This window comes from Neoarius graeffei, chromosome 8 (assembly GCF_027579695.1).
Source record: "Neoarius graeffei isolate fNeoGra1 chromosome 8, fNeoGra1.pri, whole genome shotgun sequence".
Taxonomy (NCBI): Eukaryota; Metazoa; Chordata; class Actinopteri; order Siluriformes; family Ariidae; genus Neoarius; species Neoarius graeffei.
Genome location: NC_083576.1, coordinates 16,601,712 through 16,622,297, shown reverse-complemented (window position 1 = coordinate 16,622,297; position 20,586 = coordinate 16,601,712). Strand labels below are relative to the sequence as shown.

The window sequence follows — 20,586 nt, the reverse complement described above, 5'->3', positions numbered from 1 at the left end:
TTTTAAATAAATTTCCGAGTGGATAGTATCTCCATCCTTGACCCTTGTATGCTGCATGAATGGGAATAAAAAATATATATATTTTTGAGAGTTAAAATCGACCACAAAGTTGGTATTTGAGCTGCCCCGCTGAGCCAGCCAGCCCCGAGTGCGTGACGTCACAGTGGGAACCGGTTTTAAGGCCGAGGCCTTTTACAGCTATTGATCAAAGTCATATAATGCCGCTTTTCCACTACCAACGCGGCTGAGTCGGGCTGAGCCGTGCGGTGCTGAGTTGGGCTGAGTCGAGCTGAGTGGGGCTGTTGGAGTTGCATTTCGACTACAACCGCGCTGAACCGTGCTGGCTGGAAGTGGGTGGACACATTGGGTGGAGTTAGCGAAAGTGGGTGGACGTCACGTGATGTCGTTAGGTGGCGCAAACAGTGACATCAGTGATCTTTTAAGCGGTAGTCTCACAACCCGGATAGTCAACAATAAACATGGAGTCGTTAGTGTTGCTGGTCTTGGTGCTGTGGCTTGTTGTCACCGACAGCGCCAACAGATACTGGCAAGAGCGTATAGATGAGGCGAGGCGCATAAGGCTTCAGAAATTCTCGTAATTCGTAATTATTCTTCTTCCGGGTTTACGGTGTTTACAGATCCCAGCGTGCTCGCGGGGCGTGTGTGGGCATGTGAGGACACTCCTCCTCACCAATCAGTGCACAGGGGAGTGTCTCCTCACGCCCCTAGCCCCACTCGGCTCGGTTTGGCTCGCTTCAGCCCCACTCCAAAACCGTGCGAGTTTTGGGTGCTAAGCAGGGCTGAAGCGAGCTGAGTCGTGCTGCTCTGAGGTAGTCGAAACGCGAGCCGTGTCGGGCTGAAGTGAGCTGAAAAAGGGTAGTGGAAAAGGGCCATATATAAAAATTTATGATGAAGGTAAGAAATATCGTTACCGACTTGCTCAACTAAGACTGATTTAACTTCATTGATTGTGGTTGACTCTCCTTAAAACAGGATAGGGTGTTATAACTTGTGCAACACGCATGTACATGCATGCATTTTCACTGATGAAAAGTAAAAGGCTAATTAAATAATCAGATGAACTGAGACAATCGCATTCTGAAGCAAATTAAATAATCTTATACCTGTAATTTAAATACACAATACAAGCTACATGTATTAATCTAAATGCAGGTAAACAATTATTATTATTTTTTTTAATCCAAATGAGAGTCGGAGCTTACCCGTCCGTGTTCTCACTTCTTGAAGGCTGATCTTGTGGCCGGTTTGTTTTTGAAACAAACAATCTGACTGTCAGTTCTCCATTCATTCACTTCTTCCACGGAAGGGCGAGATGGCAGCAATATCCAGTTTAGAAATAAGACGGCTGCTCCACTTCTCTTCATACTGTGCATTCCGCCATTACTGCTCTGCTCAGGCAATTACTAAAACCCGGGACGGAACGGGATGTCACCGGTTTTAGCAACAACTGCAGGGAGGTCACTGCCCAAGCGATATGTTCCGTCTCGGGTTTTAGCAGCAACCCTCAGCTCACTCGGGAAGACTGGTGCAACCGAACTTGCCTTCCTTTTAAAAAATAAATAAAATAAATACTTTCCTTTTCGGGGCGGCACGGTGGTGTAGTGGTTAGCGCTGTCGCCTCACAGCAAGAAGGTCCTGGGTTCGAGCCCTGGGGCCGGCGAGGGCCTTTCTGTGTGGAGTTTGCATGTTCTCCCCGTGTCCGTGTGGGTTTCCTCCGGGTGCTCCGGTTTCCCCCACAGTCCAAAGACATGCAGGTTAGGTTAACTGGTGACTCTAAATTGACCGTAGGTGTGAATGTGAGTGTGAATGGTTGTCTGTGTCTATGTGTCAGCCCTGTGATGACCTGGCGACTTGTCCAGGGTGTACCCCACCTTTCGCCCATAGTCAGCTGGGATAGGCTCCAGCTTGCCTGCGACCCTGTAGAAGGATAAAGCGGCTAGAGATAATGAGATGAGATGAGACTTTCCTTTTCTTGTAGTTTTCCTTTCCTTTAATTGGTGCTGCACCCTCTTTCAATACGGGCTTATAGCCAGCGCTCCTCAACAGATCAGAGGTCTCGTACGAGTCTTCAGTAAAATGTGCAGAGGAGAGACCACTTCACAGGCGTCCAACGTGCCCGTGAACTTCTCGCAAAACGCGTCCAAATCTTTGCAGTTTGAACATTCTTGGGCCCTGAATGCAACGTAAATCCAGCTTCTGTCATGTTGCTGCATGGCATGGCGATAAATTAGCTCAAAATGGAGGATCGGAGTGGCAGTCAGCTGTGTTTAAGTGTAGCAGAAATGGCGACGAGACCGATAGACTTCCTGCTGTGACGTTACGGACGCCAAGGTCGTTCACTCAGGCCGCGACCTATATAAATCATTTTAATCGTAAAAATTACTATATTAGATTTATTGTTAATGCTTAAAACTATTCCTGTGCCATTCTTGAGGTCTCAAGGCATTTATAAACGAAAGTAAGGCCATGGCTCTGCGTATCTGCTTTAAGGGCTGAAGCCGGCACAGGGGAGGCACATTCAGAGCTAGGGCTGGGAATCGATCCAGATTTCCTGGATCGATTCGATTCCGATTCATAAGGTCACGATTAGGGATGTTAACCGATGACCGTTTGACCGGTGGTTGACCGAATCAACGTTAACTGGCTAATTGTTTTTTTTTTTTTTGCTTGTCGGTGGGAAAAAAAAAATCAATCGTTTTGAAGCTGCCGATTTTGGAGCGGAGAACCTGGAATTCTGTGTTTGTAAACGCTTGGGCCATGCCATGCGGTGTAAGGACGACAGCTGACAAATCAGAAGCACCCATTCAGTCATGCCCCGCCCCAGTTGAACACATCTGCCACCAGTGTTGCCAGATTGGGCGGTTTTAAGTGGATTTTGGCGGGTTTTGAACATATTTTGGACTGGAAAATGTCAGCAATATCTGGAAACATTGGCTGCCACTCGGCGAAAGAAAAAAAGTGTAGACGCAGGCTTTTTAGCTTACAAATTACTATTTTTTTTTTTTAAATTATTATTAGAAGGCACATGGAGTTTAGTCCTGCCTTGGCCAGTGCATTCTGAAAGTATGTTTCGGTCTGTAGCCAACAATGCATGTTATTGCAGATCATATCTCTCCACACAAACTAAAGGCGCAGATGCCGACTTTTTCACGGCTTTTTCATGGACTGCAACGGCATTTGCTTATGGAGTAATTTTAATACAGAATTTACTCTGATAAAATTATTCAGACACTCCAACGCGTGAAAAAGGCGCGCCGTTTGCATCCCTGTTTAAACTCATAGGTTAACCGGCTAATGAGGCTCGGTGGTCGGTCAAGATTTTTTTTTTTTTTTTTTTTAGTTTTCGCTGTCCCTAGTCACGATTCGATCCGATATCGATCTACTTAGATATTGCTGGATTGTCACTTTAAAGTAAAAACTGTCCCTATTGACAGGAACAGCCACATATGTGTTTATGCATGTAATTTAACACCAAATGCCTTCTCCAGTGCAGTCTGATTCGCCGCAGGTTTAGCTGAAACGGTGTCGGCATGGTGCCTGGATAAGTGGTTGCGGAGACTGGTTGTATTGCCACTATAATTTACTCTATGTGGCACAGTTTGCACACTGCTTTTGTTCTGTCGACTTCGTCTCTGTCCTCGTAACGTTTGAATCCAAAGTAACGCCATACATCAGCTTTCAGGCCAGGTGGTGATTTTAGCTGTGCAGCTTCAGCCATCTCGCGTTCTTAAGTTTCGGTTTCATTTGCCGGCACCCGCTTTTTATAGCGGTACTTGCGCGGCCGAGAAAATAGTGCCTATAGACCCTTTTCACTCACGTGACCTTCGTAAACGCGACCGCCATTTTGGACATGAAGAAATAACGGTTTATGGCACAGACCCTTTCGGTTTTCGCTCATCTAGCTGCTACAATGACTGCTTAGACTGCAACAATAATACCTAACACACATTTAAGTATCCGTCGTAAAGACGTGAAACTCGTCGAGTGACGAGTGAGTTCGTTGATAAGCTAACACAATCTAAAAGTAGACATACCATCACACTGCCCTGGCGCTGTGTACAGTTTACCTTCTATGGTTTGTGCACTCACTATTTGCCATTACTTTCTCCAACCCAGTGTTCGAACTATGCCGATATTTTCCGGGGGGGTCCCTTTTTTTCCCTGGGGGGGGCTTGCGCTTGTCTCAGAGCGCGGATCTCCAAACACATGAGAAGCCTATCTTACACACATATCACGTGGACTCCACACACGCATCGCGTCTGAAGTCATAACTCATCAGGGGAAATCGTGTCCGCATTGGCATGTTCAAAAAACAACCTCGCGTCAACAATGATACCACACGCAAGAAAAAAAAAACACAAAACAGTCAGGCTACTCAACACATCTGATCCACAGCAGCACCAAAGCATCACTGGAAATCGCATCAACAAACAAATGGCACCACAAACATGAACGAATCGGTCAGGCTACCGATTCCAAACCACAGCAGACGAATAATTAAATGCATCTTACCTTAAAGCAGAATCGACCACAAAGGAAGTCTGTTGGCACACTTCCTTTCTACTAGTTTGTGTCCCCAACCTGGCAGCAGCAGTCGTTGTCATATCGGTTTATTTTATCTTTGATGTAAACACAGCACTTCGGATATGCAAATGCTTCCCGTTACACACGATTGCTACACCAATAAACATCATTTTGCCAATATTTTAGAGACCATCCATCTTCTCCGTCGGTCAGCATCTGTCGGGATCCGATAAAATGATAAATCTTGCCTTGTGTTGATGGTTACTACATCCAGGTGCACAACAATATAATGGTCTTGCTGAAAGTAAAAACTTTCTTTGATGGCTATATTCCTTTCGGTGCTTCGCCGTCGTTCCTCGTTGTTGGCTGTGGTAAGGCCAATTTATGCTGACAGCCCAGTCCTCGCAGATAGCGTCGCAGACAGTGTCTGCGTAGCCCCCCCCCCACCTTCGCAGACGCTCTGCGCACACCTCCCAAAAATTGTGACCATCGCAGAAGCCTCGCAGACAAGAGGGCTCTGATTGGTCCACTCTACATCCGCTGTACACGCACTTCCGCTTCCCTACTTTCCCGGTTTGTTTTGTTTTCACGACTGCCATTTTTAAAAACACGAGCGAAGATGGAGCAGCACGAAGAGCGGTTGATTGAGGAAGTGAGGAAGTATGTACATCTATACGACTCGAGTTCTAGTCATTATAAGTAACCGGAGGATAAACACTCCACTAACCACACCCACCAACTACTCCTAGCGATTTCGCGACTTCGCGCCCCCTTGCATTGTGGCGGTGAATAACATCGCGCACGCCTATTACTCCCCGCTCAACGATAAATTACAACTGTCTGCGAAAGCCTTGTCTCAAGAGCATGCAGAGGCCTGTAGACTACTGGTAGTTCATGTCCAAAATGGCGGCCGCGTTTGTCGTGACGTCACGTGGGAAGGGTCTCTTGCCACCTGGAAGAGATCAATCCACACATTTTTGAATCGATCTCGTATTTTTTGAACGTCAATCGATATCGGATCGTTTTTTTTTTTTTTTTTAACCCAGCCCTATTCAGAGCCCCGACCGTCCACGAGCACATCGGATAGTGTCAGTAACACAGGGGTCGGTAAAAAAAGCACCAATGTGAAAGTGCTGTCAGTCCGGCAGGCGACTAAAGGGAGCGATGTTTCAGGTGCTATGGCCTGTTGAGATCCCGTGCTGAACATATGCTGTGTCGTTCTGTGTTCAGTTTATAAATTGACGGGAAATTCAAATTCCTTCACTGTTGGTTGTTCCCAGACTCTTCTCAACTCTGTTCAATTGTAAATCAGGTTTTGTGTTGAAGTAAGGCCTAAAGGGAGTCCTAATACCGCTTTTGAATAATTCCCTGTTAAAATGACCTTCAGTAAGCTCAAGCTAAAGAGGTTTATTTTGGCTTAATGGTGCACAGGGTGCCCAAAATCGAGTCTTTCTTATTAGAGGCTGGAGTGGAGCCTAAATTTCATATGTAATGTAGAGGCCTAGTACAGTTATTTGAATTGTTTTTTGGTTGGTATAAATCTGTACGAAGTCCACTTTGATATGTCGGTAACTAAGAAGAAATACAGAGTGAGTGAAGAATACTTCTTTGACTTGGTTTTCCAAGGAACAAAAGTGGCGAATATTTTTCAGAGCCCAGGGGGAACGCTGCCCTGCTAAAGATGCATTAAAAAGCTTCAAAATATCTTTGTTGGTAATTTAATCCGGCATGAAAACTTGGTACTTCTCAATGAAGGAGCTTTACGCGAAGTATATTAAAAGGCCTTGTCGAACCATGTGTCACAATCATGCATGTAGCACCTCTGCATTTAGTACTTTGTGCAACCCCCAGTTTCATGGCTTTCATCCAAGGTGAAATTTCAGAATACAGACTGAGAAATTTGAGACCGCTCCTCAGTCCAGAAGTCCCTGTCTTGTGGATTCGTCTCCTGAGCTGTTGTTCAGCACAGATTTTCAGCAGGTTTTAGGTCGGGGGACTGAGGCGGAACTGGGCCGTGTCGAATGTTGACTCTGTGGTAATTGAACCGTTTTTCTGAGGATTTGGGTGCGTGTTTGGATCGTTGTTCTACTGGAAGATCCAGTCATGACCAAGCTGTAACTTCCTAGCTAGAGTTTCATCAAATCTGCTGGTGCCGGATGCCACGCATCTAAACAAGGTTCCCAAGGCTTTTAGAGGAGTAACTGTGCTACATTCTCACAGATCCTCCACCATATTTAACAGTGGGGATTAGGATGCGGTTTTAGTCGCAGTTTTAGTCGCATCTGGTGAACATCAGGCTCCTACTTTTAAAGATGAAAGGAGGAGAAAAAGCTTTCTTCTGGTGCACGTTCCAAAGAACTTGTCGGTATCACTTTCTGATCTTCCCCATATTCATGAATGACTAAAGGAATCTAGTGAAAACAGGAAGTCGTGGACACATGCTTGAGTTCCTAAACGCTCCCATGAATTTTAAAATATAAATGGTAATGTACGTGTGTGTGTGATAGAGTTCTTATTGTCTAGGATAATTAAGTGGTGTTCATCTTTTGAACCCCCAAAAAATACGAGTTAAAAAGATGTTTTGGGTAAATCAGGTTCATGGTCATGTCCTCCGTTTTCTCCAGAGCTCTCGTCAGTTAGCGTCAAGGTTTCACGAGCAGTTTGTGGTGCGTGACGATCTGATGGGTTTGGCCATCGGCACACACGGAGCCAACATCCAACAGGCCCGCAAAGTTCCCGGAGTCACCAACATCGACTTGGACGAGGAGACGTGCACCTTTCACATCTACGGCGAGGTACACCGCAGGCCTGCTTTCACATAATCGCGTTCAATCTGAAACTCTGGCTGTGCAGGATTTTTTTTATTTTTTTTTGACTGGTAGGGTGTGTGATTGCAGGACCAGGATGCTGTGCGCAAAGCCAGGAGCTACCTGGAGTTTTCCGAAGATGTTATCAGGGTACCCAGGAATTTAGTAGGTAAAGACAAATCAATGAAATGTCCATGCATTAATAAACATGTGTAATAGGCATGTTTCTGAGATGTATATTAGTTTAATTTCATTCCATCCATCCCTCGGTTATCTATCGATCGATGTTAAAACTTTAGTTACTTTACTAAACGTATCCTGGCACTAAAAAGTATCCTTTTGGAAATGAGTTGCAAAGGTAAGGACGAAAGCTCAGGATTTCAGTTTGATGTCAGAATTAGAGATGAGAGCAGGAAATAAGTTGTCCACTGCTAATGTTTAACCCTCTGGGGTCGAGAGCTTCGCTGGCAAAGCTCAACAGGTTTAGAATGTGTAGGTCATGTATTTAGATAAATATCTTTGCGAGTTTTTATCGTACAAGCATGATGAACGTATTGACACAAACGTTACACTTTTCCACGTACCCACTGCCAAACATAATATTTTTTTAAATGACCTAAATTAGATGAAACGTAAGTTGTCACCTTACTCGGTCACACCAGAGTTGGAGCGCTGAGCTCCCACTTACACATTTCATAAAAGACTCGTCACATGGTAATGGCATGATAATCACTTTCACTCTTTCGGTTTTGATTGGTTTCTCTTTCGCGGTGGAAACGCCGACCGTAAACAGGATAAAATCTGTCCGATGGAGTTTAGGCTATTTGGAGGTAAAACTTGTTGCGAGATGGCACGCGGATTTTATGCGCTTCGGATGATTCAGGACAGCATTCAAGTCAATCTTGAGAACCGCGACACTGATGATGAGCGATTGGGGGTGGGGTGGGTTTAAACCTCGACTCGATCCAGCTGAAGATCAACTGGAGTAAGTGTAAATATTTCTCCTATTTATTATGAGCAGATTAGTTGATGTGTGTGCTGTAGTGCATACGCAGGAAAAATGACTGAGCAGTTTTTCCAGAGTTAAAAGTATTTTCCTCAAAAATTGAGTTTGGAGAGTAAAATTTGGAGTGGGAGCAAAATTACAGAGCAATTGTGTAACCGAGATGGCTGTGGCTTTGAACTGCGTAAAAATAATACAAGATTTAATTTCAAGACTCACTGAATCGAGTCAAATACCAGATAAATGAAGCTGGTTTAAAAAGCAGTTTTAGTATGGTGTTGGAATGTATATTTAAAAAAAAAAAAAACATGACCTTTACCCATTGTGATTTGACCTGATGGGATTGAGAGTTGGCAGTGGGAGGGATTTTCACTCTTCTCATTCAGTGGAATGGAAATTTTTACCCTTCTCATTGAATACCCCTCCCACTGGCAACCCTTTATCCCAGAACAATAGGACGTAGGTTTTTTGACGGCCAGTTAATTGTCCAAATCAGTGGAGCAGATTTAAGTTTTGGTGCTTGATCCATTCCGAAGACTGAACAGAATCACCTCAAGGGATTGAAACGGTTCACCACAATGGGTAAGGTAGTGCTTTTTCACACATTCCAACACAGTTCTAAAACTGCTTTTTACAACAGCTTCATTTATCTGTGGGTTTTGTTTGTTTTTAAAGTACCATCATGGCATGGGTACTACATATTGTCGCTGAACTTGTGCTGAATACAAGTCATATGACTTTAAAAATACTGCTTAGATTTATTGAAATGGACAACAGTGCCAGAAAATGCCCTCAGACCCCAGAGGGTTCACTGCTAGAGACCTGTGCAGGTCTGAGCTCAGCCTTTGTCTGATTGGGAGATAGAAGCTATGGTGTGTGGATATACAAATAGAAAAAACGGGCCACTCAAATACGATAACGGCAGGATTCAAGCCGACGTTGCAAAATCCAGTCCTTTCCTGGACAGCACTCTAGAACGCTCAGCCACAGAGGAGTACATCGCAAACTGAGGTTATGTAATATGGCACTTAATACATAGTCAGTATGCAGTGGTGCCACACCGCGACTATGAAATCACTACCTGAGGCTGGCACGCCAATTTACTTTCTTAAACGCACTCAAACTCTGTTAAACATACACAGACAGGTGTCGCTATAGGTTTCAGCCAAAGGCTGTTTGTAATTGGACATGTTAATTAAAAACTTCAGTAAAGCACAGAATAGTTTGGCTTTGTTTTTTGATTCGATAGTAAAATAACAGAGCTGATGAAAAAGTACTGCGTCAAAGCTTGAGGTGTTTTTCGGGGGGGGGGGGGGGGATTTTGTCAGGTCTGACTAAAATGATGAGGTATTTTTTCTTTTATGCTTCTGCCATTTACCTTTTGCTCCCCTCCACCAGGAAAAGTCATTGGGAAGAGCGGGAAGCTGATTCAGGAGGTCGTGGATAAATCCGGAGTCGTCCGAGTGAGAGTGGAACCAGAAAACGAGAAGAAATCCTCTCCACTGGAGGAGGTCAGGATGTGTTTATGACTTGCTGTCAATGTACATGACCTCTTAGACAAGGACAGACATTATAAATCAGAAATGGAAAGGAAGCTGATCTCTAGTGAGGTGAAGTGGAAGTGTTAACTGAATTGACTACTTTCACGTTAGCCATAATGCTTTGCGCCTTGGGGGGGTAATGCCTCGGTCATAACCGGCTGTATGTGCTCCTACGGCCAGTCTACGTGCAAGAAACGCACAGAGGGCGCGTGTGTGACGTGCTGATTTTCGAGCCGTAGATTGGCCACAGACCGGCTGCAGAGGTTCTTTGTCATGTCAAACAAACTCTACAGGCGCTTACGTTTTTTTCAGGTCGCAAGACAAACTTACGGCCAATGTGCGTCTTTCTCCACGAACAAAAAAAAAAACGCAGCGATTTGGGAAACGCCAAAAATCGCACGGACAAAAAATCGTACGTCCGGTTGTGACCTAGGCTTAAGCAAAATATAAACTAAAACAACATGGTGTCGCACATGGACAGTAATCTTTCTAATTTAAATCTCCCTCAAACTTTCAAAGAGGCGTCAAAACTAACTAAACCAAAGCTTAAAGAAATCTGCAAAGCCTTTTCTGTGGACTTTGAGAAATCAATCGGTAAAAAAATGCTTGTAAATATCGTATCGAACGCTTTGAACCTCTCTACTTCGGGTGACGGTCAGCAGCCGTGTTTGTCTGTCAACACGGGCGTTCTGACGATGACTTACCTGAAGAAGTTAAAAGATTGACAGTGATCGTAGAAGAATCCACAGTGAAATAGTTTTTACTGGTTACGACGAGAAAGCCGTGAGAAAATGCAAAACACTTTGTTGGAACGCAAGCAAGGAATTCACTCAGTCAGGTAATTACTGTAAACGCAGCAGAACTGTCCAATTTCTTTTTTAAGTTTAAGTTGATTTTTGTTTTCCTTCACTCTGATTTTCCGAATGCTCGTATGCTACCAGGTTATGACAGTCTTTGGGCTCTTAGAGGAAGCTGTTAGGACTACAGGGTCAAATACTACATTCGATCTACAGCGCTCAGCGTAAATGAGTGCACCCCCTTTGAAAAGTAACATTTTAAGCAATATCTCAATGAACACAAAGAATTTCCAAAATGTTGACAAGACAAAGTTTAATATAACATCTGTTTAACTTATAACGTGAAAGTAAGGTTAATAATATAACTTAGATTACACATTTTTCAGTTTTACTCAAATTAGGGTGGTGCAAAAATGAGCACACCCCACTGAAAGTCTCTGGAGCAAAGCTAAATTGTAGACTACAAATGTCTAATTTAACAAGAATACAATCACAGGCGAGTCTAATTATGCCCCTTTTCCACCAAAGCAGTTCCAGGGCTGGTTCGGGGCCAGTGCTTAGTTTGGAACCGGGTTTTCTGTTTCCACTGACAAAGAACTGGCTCTGGGGCCAGAAAAACCGGTTCCAGGCTAGCACCAACTCTCTGCTGGGCCAGAGGAAAGAACCGCTTACGTCAGCGGGGGGGGCGGAGTTGTTAAGACCAACAACAATAACAAGACCGCGAAAGATCGCCATTTTTAAGCGACGAGAAGCACCAGCTGTACAAACGCAAAGTCATTTATTATTGTTGCTGCTGCTTCTTCTTCCATGTTGTTTTTACTTCGATATTCGCGCCAAGGTTTATGCAAACGTAGCGACGTAACTGACGTATACAGTGACGTAATGACATGGCTTCCCTTAGCACTGCGAGCTATGGAAAAGCAAACTGGTTCTCAGCTGGCTCGCAAGTTGAACGAGTTGTGAACCAGCACTGGCCCCGAACCAGCCCTGGAACTGATTTGGTGGAAAAGGGGTATAAGTCATTACACAGGTGTCCAGCAGACAGTTGACTATAAAAGGGTGTTAGTTAAAGAAAACCCCTTCCCGTTTCATGCTGTCAGCAACGGCACCACATGGAAGAGAAATGACACAAGACCTGAAAAAGAAAATAGTTTCTTTCCACCATAAAGGTAAAGGCTACAAGAAGATCAGCAAAGCTTTACTTATCAGTCAGAATACTGTAGCAAAAGTGGTACAAAAATTTAAGAAAGATGGAACTGCGACCATCTCACAGAGACGTCCAGGTCGTCCACGGAAGTTAACACCTCGACAGGAGCGTCTTCTGATGAGAAGGGTTAAAGAAAATCAGCATGCAAGTTCACTGCAGTTACCTAAAGAAGTAGAAAGCCAAACTGGGGTGACTATTTCCCGTGACACAATACGGCGTACGCTGCAGAGGAATGGCATGCATGGAAAGAAGCTTCTCCTAAAGCCCAGGCACAAAAAAGGCCGCCTAGAGTTTGCCAGGGCCCATGCTGACAAAGATGAAGACTACTGGGACTCTATACTCTGGAGTGATGAGACCAAGATAAATGTTTTTGGAACTGATGGCATCGCAAAGGTGAGGAATACAAAGAAAAATGCCTGGTGCCTACAGTGAAACATGGTGGTGGCAGTGTCATTATGTGGGGCTGCATGAGTGCTGCTGGTGTCGGGGAGCTGCATTTCATTGATGGCATCATGAATTCACAGATGTATTGCTCTATACTGAAAGAGAAGATGCTATCATCACTCCGTGCCCTTGGTCGTCGTGCACTTTTCCAACATGACTAAACACGCATCTAAGGCCACTGTTGGATTTCTGAAGAAGAACAGGGTGAAAGTGATTGTGGCCAAGTACCGTATGTCTCCTGATCTGAACCCAATTGAACACCTATGGGGAATTCTGAAGAGACAAGTTGAGCGTCACTCTCCATCCAGTCACTAAAAGAGCTCATTGTTGAAGAATGGATAAAGATTGATGTTGCAAAATGTCGCCAACTAGTTCATTCCATGCCTAGAAGACTTGGTGCTGTCATTAAAAATCATGGAGGCCATACAAAGTACTAGATGTAGTAGTTTTTGTCGTGGGGTGTACTCATTTTTGCACCACCCTAATTTGAGTAAAACTGAAAAATGTGTAATCTAAGTTATATTATTAACCTTACTTTCACGGTTAACCCTTTGGTGACTGACCCATTGAAAATGGTTCCTCCAGGAACGATGACGTTTCAGTTGTCAAGACAACGGAAAAACTAAAATACAAAAACAGAAAGATACGTCACAATGCTCTTGTGCACAAAACAAAATGCTCTTGTATTTTAGTTTTTCCGTTGTCTTGACAACTGAAACGTCATCGTTCCTGGAGGAACCATTTTCAAGGGGTCAGTCACCAAAGGGTTAAACAGATGTTATATTAAACTGGGCCTTGTCAACATCTTGGAAATTGTTTGTGTTCATTGTGGTGATGTTTAAAATGTTACTTTTCAAAGGGGGTGCACTCATTTAGGCTGAGCACTGTACCTACGTAAACACTAAAAGGGGAAGTACATGTACGCTTGCTTACACTGCATCGTTTGCGCTTTGTTTTGGAAGTTGATCCTTTGATAAAGTTGTCCTTTTCAGTTCTTTGACTTGTCCTTGTTTTTCTGTTTTTGCACTTTTTGAGTGAACACACAGACCGAGGGGTTGTAGGCTTTGTGACTTGGATCACCAGGCTTTACTCCACCACTGAAGTGTGCAGAACACAGTCACGTGTTGTCTGTCGGCAGTGTTGTAACCTCGAGTCCCCAGTGTTCAAGTCCTAGTCGTTAAAAAAAATTGAGTCAAGTCCACTATTGATCCGAGTCGAGTCTGAGAACAAGACTCCAACCGCACCATTTGACGGTGGCTGTTTTGGTGCCATGAACATTAGTTTGTTCCTGAACATGACGTATGAACAGGTAAATGTGCATTTTCTTTATCAGGCCATCCTTAAAAAAAAAATCCGTTTCCTGTCCACCGGGCGAGCAAAAAAATTTTCAGTAGGGAGGGAGGGTTTTTTTTTTATTTGTTCTTTTTTTTTGCTACAGACACAGTTTTTAATTCTGTCCAGCCAACCTGCATTAGTTCCATAAACGCGTTTTTTTTTTTTTTTTTTTTTGTTCAGTTCTGTTCTCATTTTGAATAGATCTATTAGGTTCTCCTACAGATCTTTCAGGGTCATGAACAAAGTAGGTAATGAATTTCGCATAACAAAACTCAAAAGCTGTTTGTAACGTCTCGGATGGATCAAGATCAAACGAATTTTCCAGTAAAGGTTTGTGATGGTCCGACACACGGACTTTTTGTAGTTCTAAATCACGGGCGATTGCTCTAAGACAACGAGGGAGGCTCAGCCTCCTCTAAAAATGACGAACATCGTGTAGGATGAATTGCGCTAGGCTTATGTTATAGCCGACCTTATAACATTGCTATTTCAGATCCAGAATCATAGAAATATATGTGCTCAACCCACTACAGTGCGAAATCATTCCCTTATAACTTTAATGTGTGCGTGAGTTTTTCCCCCTCGTGACAGCGCAATGCAGCCCAGCCTCAGTGGACTTCAGTGGCATTTGGGAGCTATGCGCTTTCAATCTCAAAATGCAAGACGATGATTGGACAAATACTGCGAAACCGCCCGCCCACGGAGTCTCACAGACTCCCAGCCTCAGTGGACTTCAATGGCATTTGGGAGCGATGTGCTTTTCAATATCAAAATGCAAGACGGTTATTGGACAAATACTGCGAAAACGCCCGCCTACGGACTCCCAGCCTCACATGGGAGGGACATGGCAAAGCTTTCCGCGAGGAGACTGGTGATTGGTGAAAGCGGCCGGATATTTTCTTTGATTGACAGCTCGTTTCAACTATAGACAGGCAGCGGTGAATTAAGGTTCAGTGCCAGTGTTGCCAGATTGGGCGGTTTCCCGCCCAGTTGGGGGGTTTCAAGTGCATTTTGGCGGGTTTTGAACATATTTGGGACTGGAAAACGTCAGCAGTATCTGGCAACACTGGTTCAGTTCCATGTGGATTCGCAAGTGCTGTGATGTATTGTAAGAGATCAGCTTACATTTCGATTTCATTCATTACATACGGTTTCTACCAGCTTTTTTAGTTTGTATATATTTTCATTGTAAATAAAGTGTAAATATAGTGTTGTCAAGTTTGCTATCTTAGTTCCAGAAATTTTGTTTGAGTGACTGAACTTGAACTTGAGGGGGCTAGTCAGCTAGCAAGAAAGCTGCGCACGGATGCCAAGCATTGCTGATTTAATTTTGGCGAAGCCATTTGCCAGCCTTCCTTTCGAAGAAAAAATTAAAATTAAAGAGCAGGGTAGACCAACGCCTCAAATTGACTTGGTGAAAAAGGTAGGGAATAATACTCATTCCTTTCAGCTCTCCTGGTACGAGAAACTGAATTGGCTAACAGCAAGTGACCCACATCAACAACAGTAAATAGGCTACTTTAGTAATATGTCATGGATGGACCAAAAATATAGAATCTATTTAAAATGTTTATGCTGAGTATATTATATTGGAATATATATTTCTCTGGATATGAATTAAACACGGCTACAATTTGGAAAACATTTTTAAACAAAAACACAGCCGAGAACATTTCACACTACAGACCTGGATTAAAAGTGAAGGGTTATCAAAATTGTCAATAAAACATTTCTCAGTCAAAATAAGTAAAATATAGGGAAAGTGTCATTGAATGAAATGTGTGGCACCCAGCTCTATGTTTGGCTCCCCAAGGTCAGCGCTTGTGCCTATTCCAGAACACTCTGCTGTTACTGCTGAGGTTCCTGACAAAGAGCTGCTTTCAATAATGATCAATTTTTAAACAGCATGCCACAATTTTAAAATATAAAATGTTAAAATATACCCCCCCCCCCAACACCACCATCATGTATATTGGACAGGAGGCTAATGGGCCTAAAGAACCTGTTATTTCACAGTTTGTGACCCTGCCAACAATCAGCCAGATCAGAGGCAAGAGTATGGGCAAAATTGATGTGTTTTTTCTTTTTTTCTTTTAAAATCTGGAAATATCGTAACCGACCAGCCTCCCCTGTTTGAAAGACTACCAGCCGCCACTGTTCTAAATCGACCGTTAGGCCTAGTTCGGATGAAATTACACTATTAAAACGATCACTGAATGATTTGTTTTTCTGAATCTTTACTATTTTGTTGTTCGCTAGAATACCATTTTGCGATTTCATGCTTAAGCAAATGTTTGAAAACTCCGGATCTCCTTCCTTCATGGTGGCTGCCATTTTTTTTGTGCCGCACGGCGCATGCGCAGAGCTGATTCGATTCTATATTCTGCGCGGAATGCGTAAATGTCAAGTTCGATTTTAGATTTACGAACCCCAAAAAAATGTCGAAAAACCGGCGTTAAAAAAAAAATTAAACGGCACTCACCCGGCCGGTGGACTGGAAACGGAACATTTTTTAGTAATGGCCTCAGGGAGTGTGAAGTATTCTGTCAGAGAAGGTTGGGAGACGGTTTTAAGTGCAGAAGGTGTGTTTATTAATCCAAGTGAAGACGGTAAGCAATCCAGAACGGCAGGCCAAGTCGTAAAACAATGAAACGGGCAGTAGATCGGGCGAGGCACAAACAGCCTATCGTAGACTCGGCAGAATCAAAGACGAGAAATCAGGAAAAAGAAACAAGGAAATAAGGCTGAGTAACGTGTCAGCAACACAACTCAATACTTTGCAAAGTAAGTGTGTGTTCAGTTTTTATATGGACCCTTTTACGTCATGACAAACGCGGCCGCCATTTTGGACATGTACTACCAGTAGTTTACCACAGCCAACATTGAGGAACGGCAGCCAAGAAAGTGTTGATTTTCAGCAAGACTTCCATCATGCCACTATATTGTTGTGCACCTGGATGTAGTAACCATCAACAAACAAGGCAAGGGTTATCATTTTATCGGATCCCGGTAGATGCTGACCGACGGAGAAGATGGATAGTGGCATACCAACGCTTGTGTAGTGACCACTTTGTTGGAGGTAAGACAAATAAAATTAGCCAGAAAAGGCATTACATTGCTGTTAACATTCCATTCTAGTTTACTGTAATTATGATCTGGCAGCTGTTTACACCGGATCCAGTGTAAATAGCTGCCGGAGCCAACGTCCGAGGTTCCGGAGCACGCTCGCTCGCGGCCGGCCGGAGCGCGCTCGCTCCGGCAAGCTCGGACGTTGGCTCCGGCAGTTATTTACACTGGATCCGGTGTAAATAGCTGCCAGATCATAATTACAGTAAACTAGTAAATACAGTTTTCTGCATCTCGCTCCTTTTTCTTTTATGTTTGTCGCCTTCCTCGCATTCAAACCGATTCGAGCCGAAGTCCACTACATGTCCAAAATGGCGGTCGTGTTTACGAAGGTCACGTGACTGAAAAGGGTCTATAGGCACGCTTATTGCACCTTAATCCTAGCATCGAAAAGCGTGGTGAGACAGAATTTGCCATCAAAATTTTAGACCGACAGACAGGCTTGTAGGAATACTACAGTACTCTAACCATGCTTTTCGACGCTTGGCCTTTTTAGGTATTCTGTAAAACTTTTTTTTTTAAATCAGGATTCCTTTTACGGTTATTTGAGCAAGTTGGTGCACAGCAAAAGTCATTTTTCCCCTCATGTGAATTCAAAGAAATGACTGAGGTTATCTGACTTGGTAAACAAATATAGCGCCTGGTTAACCCCACCCCCCAGGCGTAAAGTGTTAGTAGAGAAGAGAATGGTCGTGTTGAATGGCTTCATGACTTATAATTGTTTCATTGTTATTTCTCTCCACATGTAACGCTGATTGAATTCTGCGCCTGACCTAAAGGGCATGGTGCCGTTTGTGTTTGTCGGGACAAAAGAAAGCATCTCAAACGCACGCCTACTGCTCGACTACCACCTCAACTATCTCAAAGTAAGCCTTTTCTTTTTACATTTTTCCACTAACCTGCTTTCCTGTGGGATTGATGGTAAATAGAGCTGGAGCATCAGATGAGAACTATTTCTCAGTGTAGTTGGACACCTTTGGAACAGTGGCGAGAGACTGTATTGGTCAGCTCGTCTGTAGTCTGTGTAACCCCTAGTGTGTAGTAATCATGTTGCTCAAGCAGTGTGCTGATAGACCATACCGAAAAATGACACAAAATGGGAGCAAAACCAAACTTTTTTAGATTTTAGTTTATTGGAGTTGTTGTGGAAACAAGGGTGAGGTGTTTGCTTGCTTAATTTATTTATTTTATTTATTTATTTATTTTTTTGTTAAAATTGAGGAGGTGGATCAGTTGCGGATGGAGAGGCTGCAGATCGATGAGCAGCTACGACAGATCGGCGGAGGCCCCAGGGCTCCATCAGGCCGACCGGAGAAGGAAAAACCCTTCAGCTCTGATAACGGCATGGGACATTCCCGAGGGGGCAAGCCATTCGGCCGTGGGGGCCGAGGAAGACGAGGGCCTACGTTTGCGTCAGGTACACGTCCCTCATCAAAAAAATTTTCTGTAGCTTGGCATTTTTAAATCTGCAGTTTTCAAGGATCCCAGAACTTAGAAAGGCATAGGGGTGTAAATGTACACCACTTGGCCAAAAAAAAAAAAAAATTCACCGTTTGGATTTAAATTAGCAAATACTTAAAAGCCTTTGATTTGATAATTACTGCAGTGATTAATATATTTCAGTTGGAAACAATTCTTTATACATCCGCTCCGAAGGAGGGGGAGTATACTGGTTTACGTCTGTCTGTCCGTCCGTGTATCCATCTGTCTGAAACACCCTTTTTCTCAGCAACCACAAATCCTAGCCACTTGGTACCAAACTTCAGCTTGGGGTTCTATATCGTGTATACGATTTTCAGGTCTGTCGCACATCAACTTCCTGTTTACCGACTGAATGTCTTTATAAAAGTGTAGCGTGGCTTGACAATTTTCGTAACACTTTTCTCAGGAACTACAAATCACAACTGCTTGATATTTGGTAGTGAGCTTCAGCTTGGGGTTTTATGCTGTGTATACCGTTTTCAGGTCTGTCGCACATCGACTTCCTGTTTACCAACTTGCTGTATTTATTAAACATATATATACGCACACAAGTGCTGTCAAAAATGTCGCGTTATTAACGCGTTAACTTGACTCAATTTTAACGGCGATAATTTTTTTTTTATCGCGAGATTAACGCTCTGTGACGTGGGTTTTTCATAAGCTTTTGAAACTGCCAGGAACTTGGAACAGAGACTTGGCTTAGAAAAACGATAGCAGCTAGACTGTAATGCCCTGCCCCGCACAGCCAGAGTCCTCTGCCCTCCCCCGAAGAGCCACGGTGCTCGGCTTAGGTTTCGCTTTCCCATCGGCGGCTCCAGACCCACTTTGCAGTGGCTGTGATAAGACGTGTTATGCTCTGCAATAAAAAAAAAAAACATTGGTACAACCAGTGTTCGAACTATGCCGATATTTTCGGGGGGTCCCTTTTTTTCCCTTGGGTGGGTGCTTGCGCTTGTCTCAGAGCGCGGATCTCCGTCGCGCGCTCACTTCGGATATGCAAATGCTTCCCGTTACACACGATTGCTGTGTCAATAAACATCATTTTGCCAATATTTTAGAGACACCCCCCCCCCAACATTCCCAAATCATGTTTTCAAGGGATCTCATGTCTGTTTCAGGGGATCTCGGATCCCCCGAGTACCCCCGTAGTTCGAACGGTGAGCAAGCCCATTCACTTTATGCTGATAAGAGAATTACATGGTTTTTCATGTGACAAAAATGTGCGATTAAATTGCGATTAATCGCGAGTTAACTATGACAGTCGCTACATTAATCGCGATTAAATATTTTAATCGCTTGACAGCACTAATATATATATATATATATATATATATATATATATGGTGGATTTTTATGCCTCCGCCACCGTAAGGTGCAGGAGGCATTATGTTTTCGGGTTGTCCGTCTGTCCGTGCGTGCGTCCGTCCCGAAACCTTGTGAACGCGAGATCTCAAGGGCTAATGAAAGGAATTTCACCAAACTTTCACCATTTGTGCGCTTTGGGACAAACATGAACTGATTAGACCTTTTGATCTCAAAATCTAAGGTCAAGGTCACTGTGAGGTCAAATGTCTGTCCGAAAACCTTGTGAACACAACGTCTCCAAGGCGAATACAACTAATTTCACCAGGTCAAGATTACTGTGAGGTCAAATATCCATCCCCAAATCACAACTTAATAAGGCGTGTAGTCTACCGGGCGGAGGCATCCCCATCAACGCCGTTGGCGTCGAGTTCTATCTAGTTGATGCTATTTCAAGAAGCAAAATGCGATTTGAAAATGCCAGTTTACCAGGATGCTATTTGAAATCCCTGGGGAGAACACGGCTCTTTACTGATTTGTGTCAGGGTTAATTATTTTTTGAAGTCAACATTTCATAATAAGTGTCCTATTCCTTCGATTGCCTGCATTCTGATATAAGTAGGAGTGGGGGTATACTGTATGTAGCTGAGCAGTAGCTCACAGTTGATCTTGTTTAACCCTAACTGACGCAGTGAGTAGCTTCTCGTTACCTAAACAACCATGTTGGAAGACGTATCCTGCGGTCATGGAAAAGATGATGATAATATATTACATTTATATAGTGCGATACATGTGCACTCTCTATAGCCAGTCCCCCCAGGATTTCGCGGGCGTTTTTTGTGATTGTTGCGGGCTAAAATGTCTGATGTTGCAGGGGGTTTCCAAAAAATTGCGATGAAAGTTGCGGTGTTTTTTAGGTTTTTGTTGCGATTACATTGCGGGAGGAAGTGAAAGTTGCGAGAAATTGTTGCGATTTTCTCTTTGTGATTAAAATTGA

At 43.6% G+C, this 20,586-nt stretch overlaps 1 protein-coding gene across 4 annotated transcripts in view; it reads left to right on the top strand.

Annotated features, from left to right (window-relative positions):
* fmr1 (fragile X messenger ribonucleoprotein 1) overlaps positions 1-20,586 on the top strand; it is a 56,658-nt gene that overhangs the window by 10,772 nt on the left and 25,300 nt on the right. For all 4 annotated transcript variants that reach the window (XM_060927384.1, XM_060927385.1, XM_060927386.1 and 1 more), the window contains exons 8-12: positions 7,170-7,340; positions 7,443-7,521; positions 9,754-9,866; positions 17,585-17,671; positions 18,027-18,222. In XM_060927384.1, the coding sequence (XP_060783367.1) occupies positions 7,170-7,340; positions 7,443-7,521; positions 9,754-9,866; positions 17,585-17,671; positions 18,027-18,222 (646 nt within the window). The remainder of the gene's footprint in view (positions 1-7,169; positions 7,341-7,442; positions 7,522-9,753; positions 9,867-17,584; positions 17,672-18,026; positions 18,223-20,586) is intronic.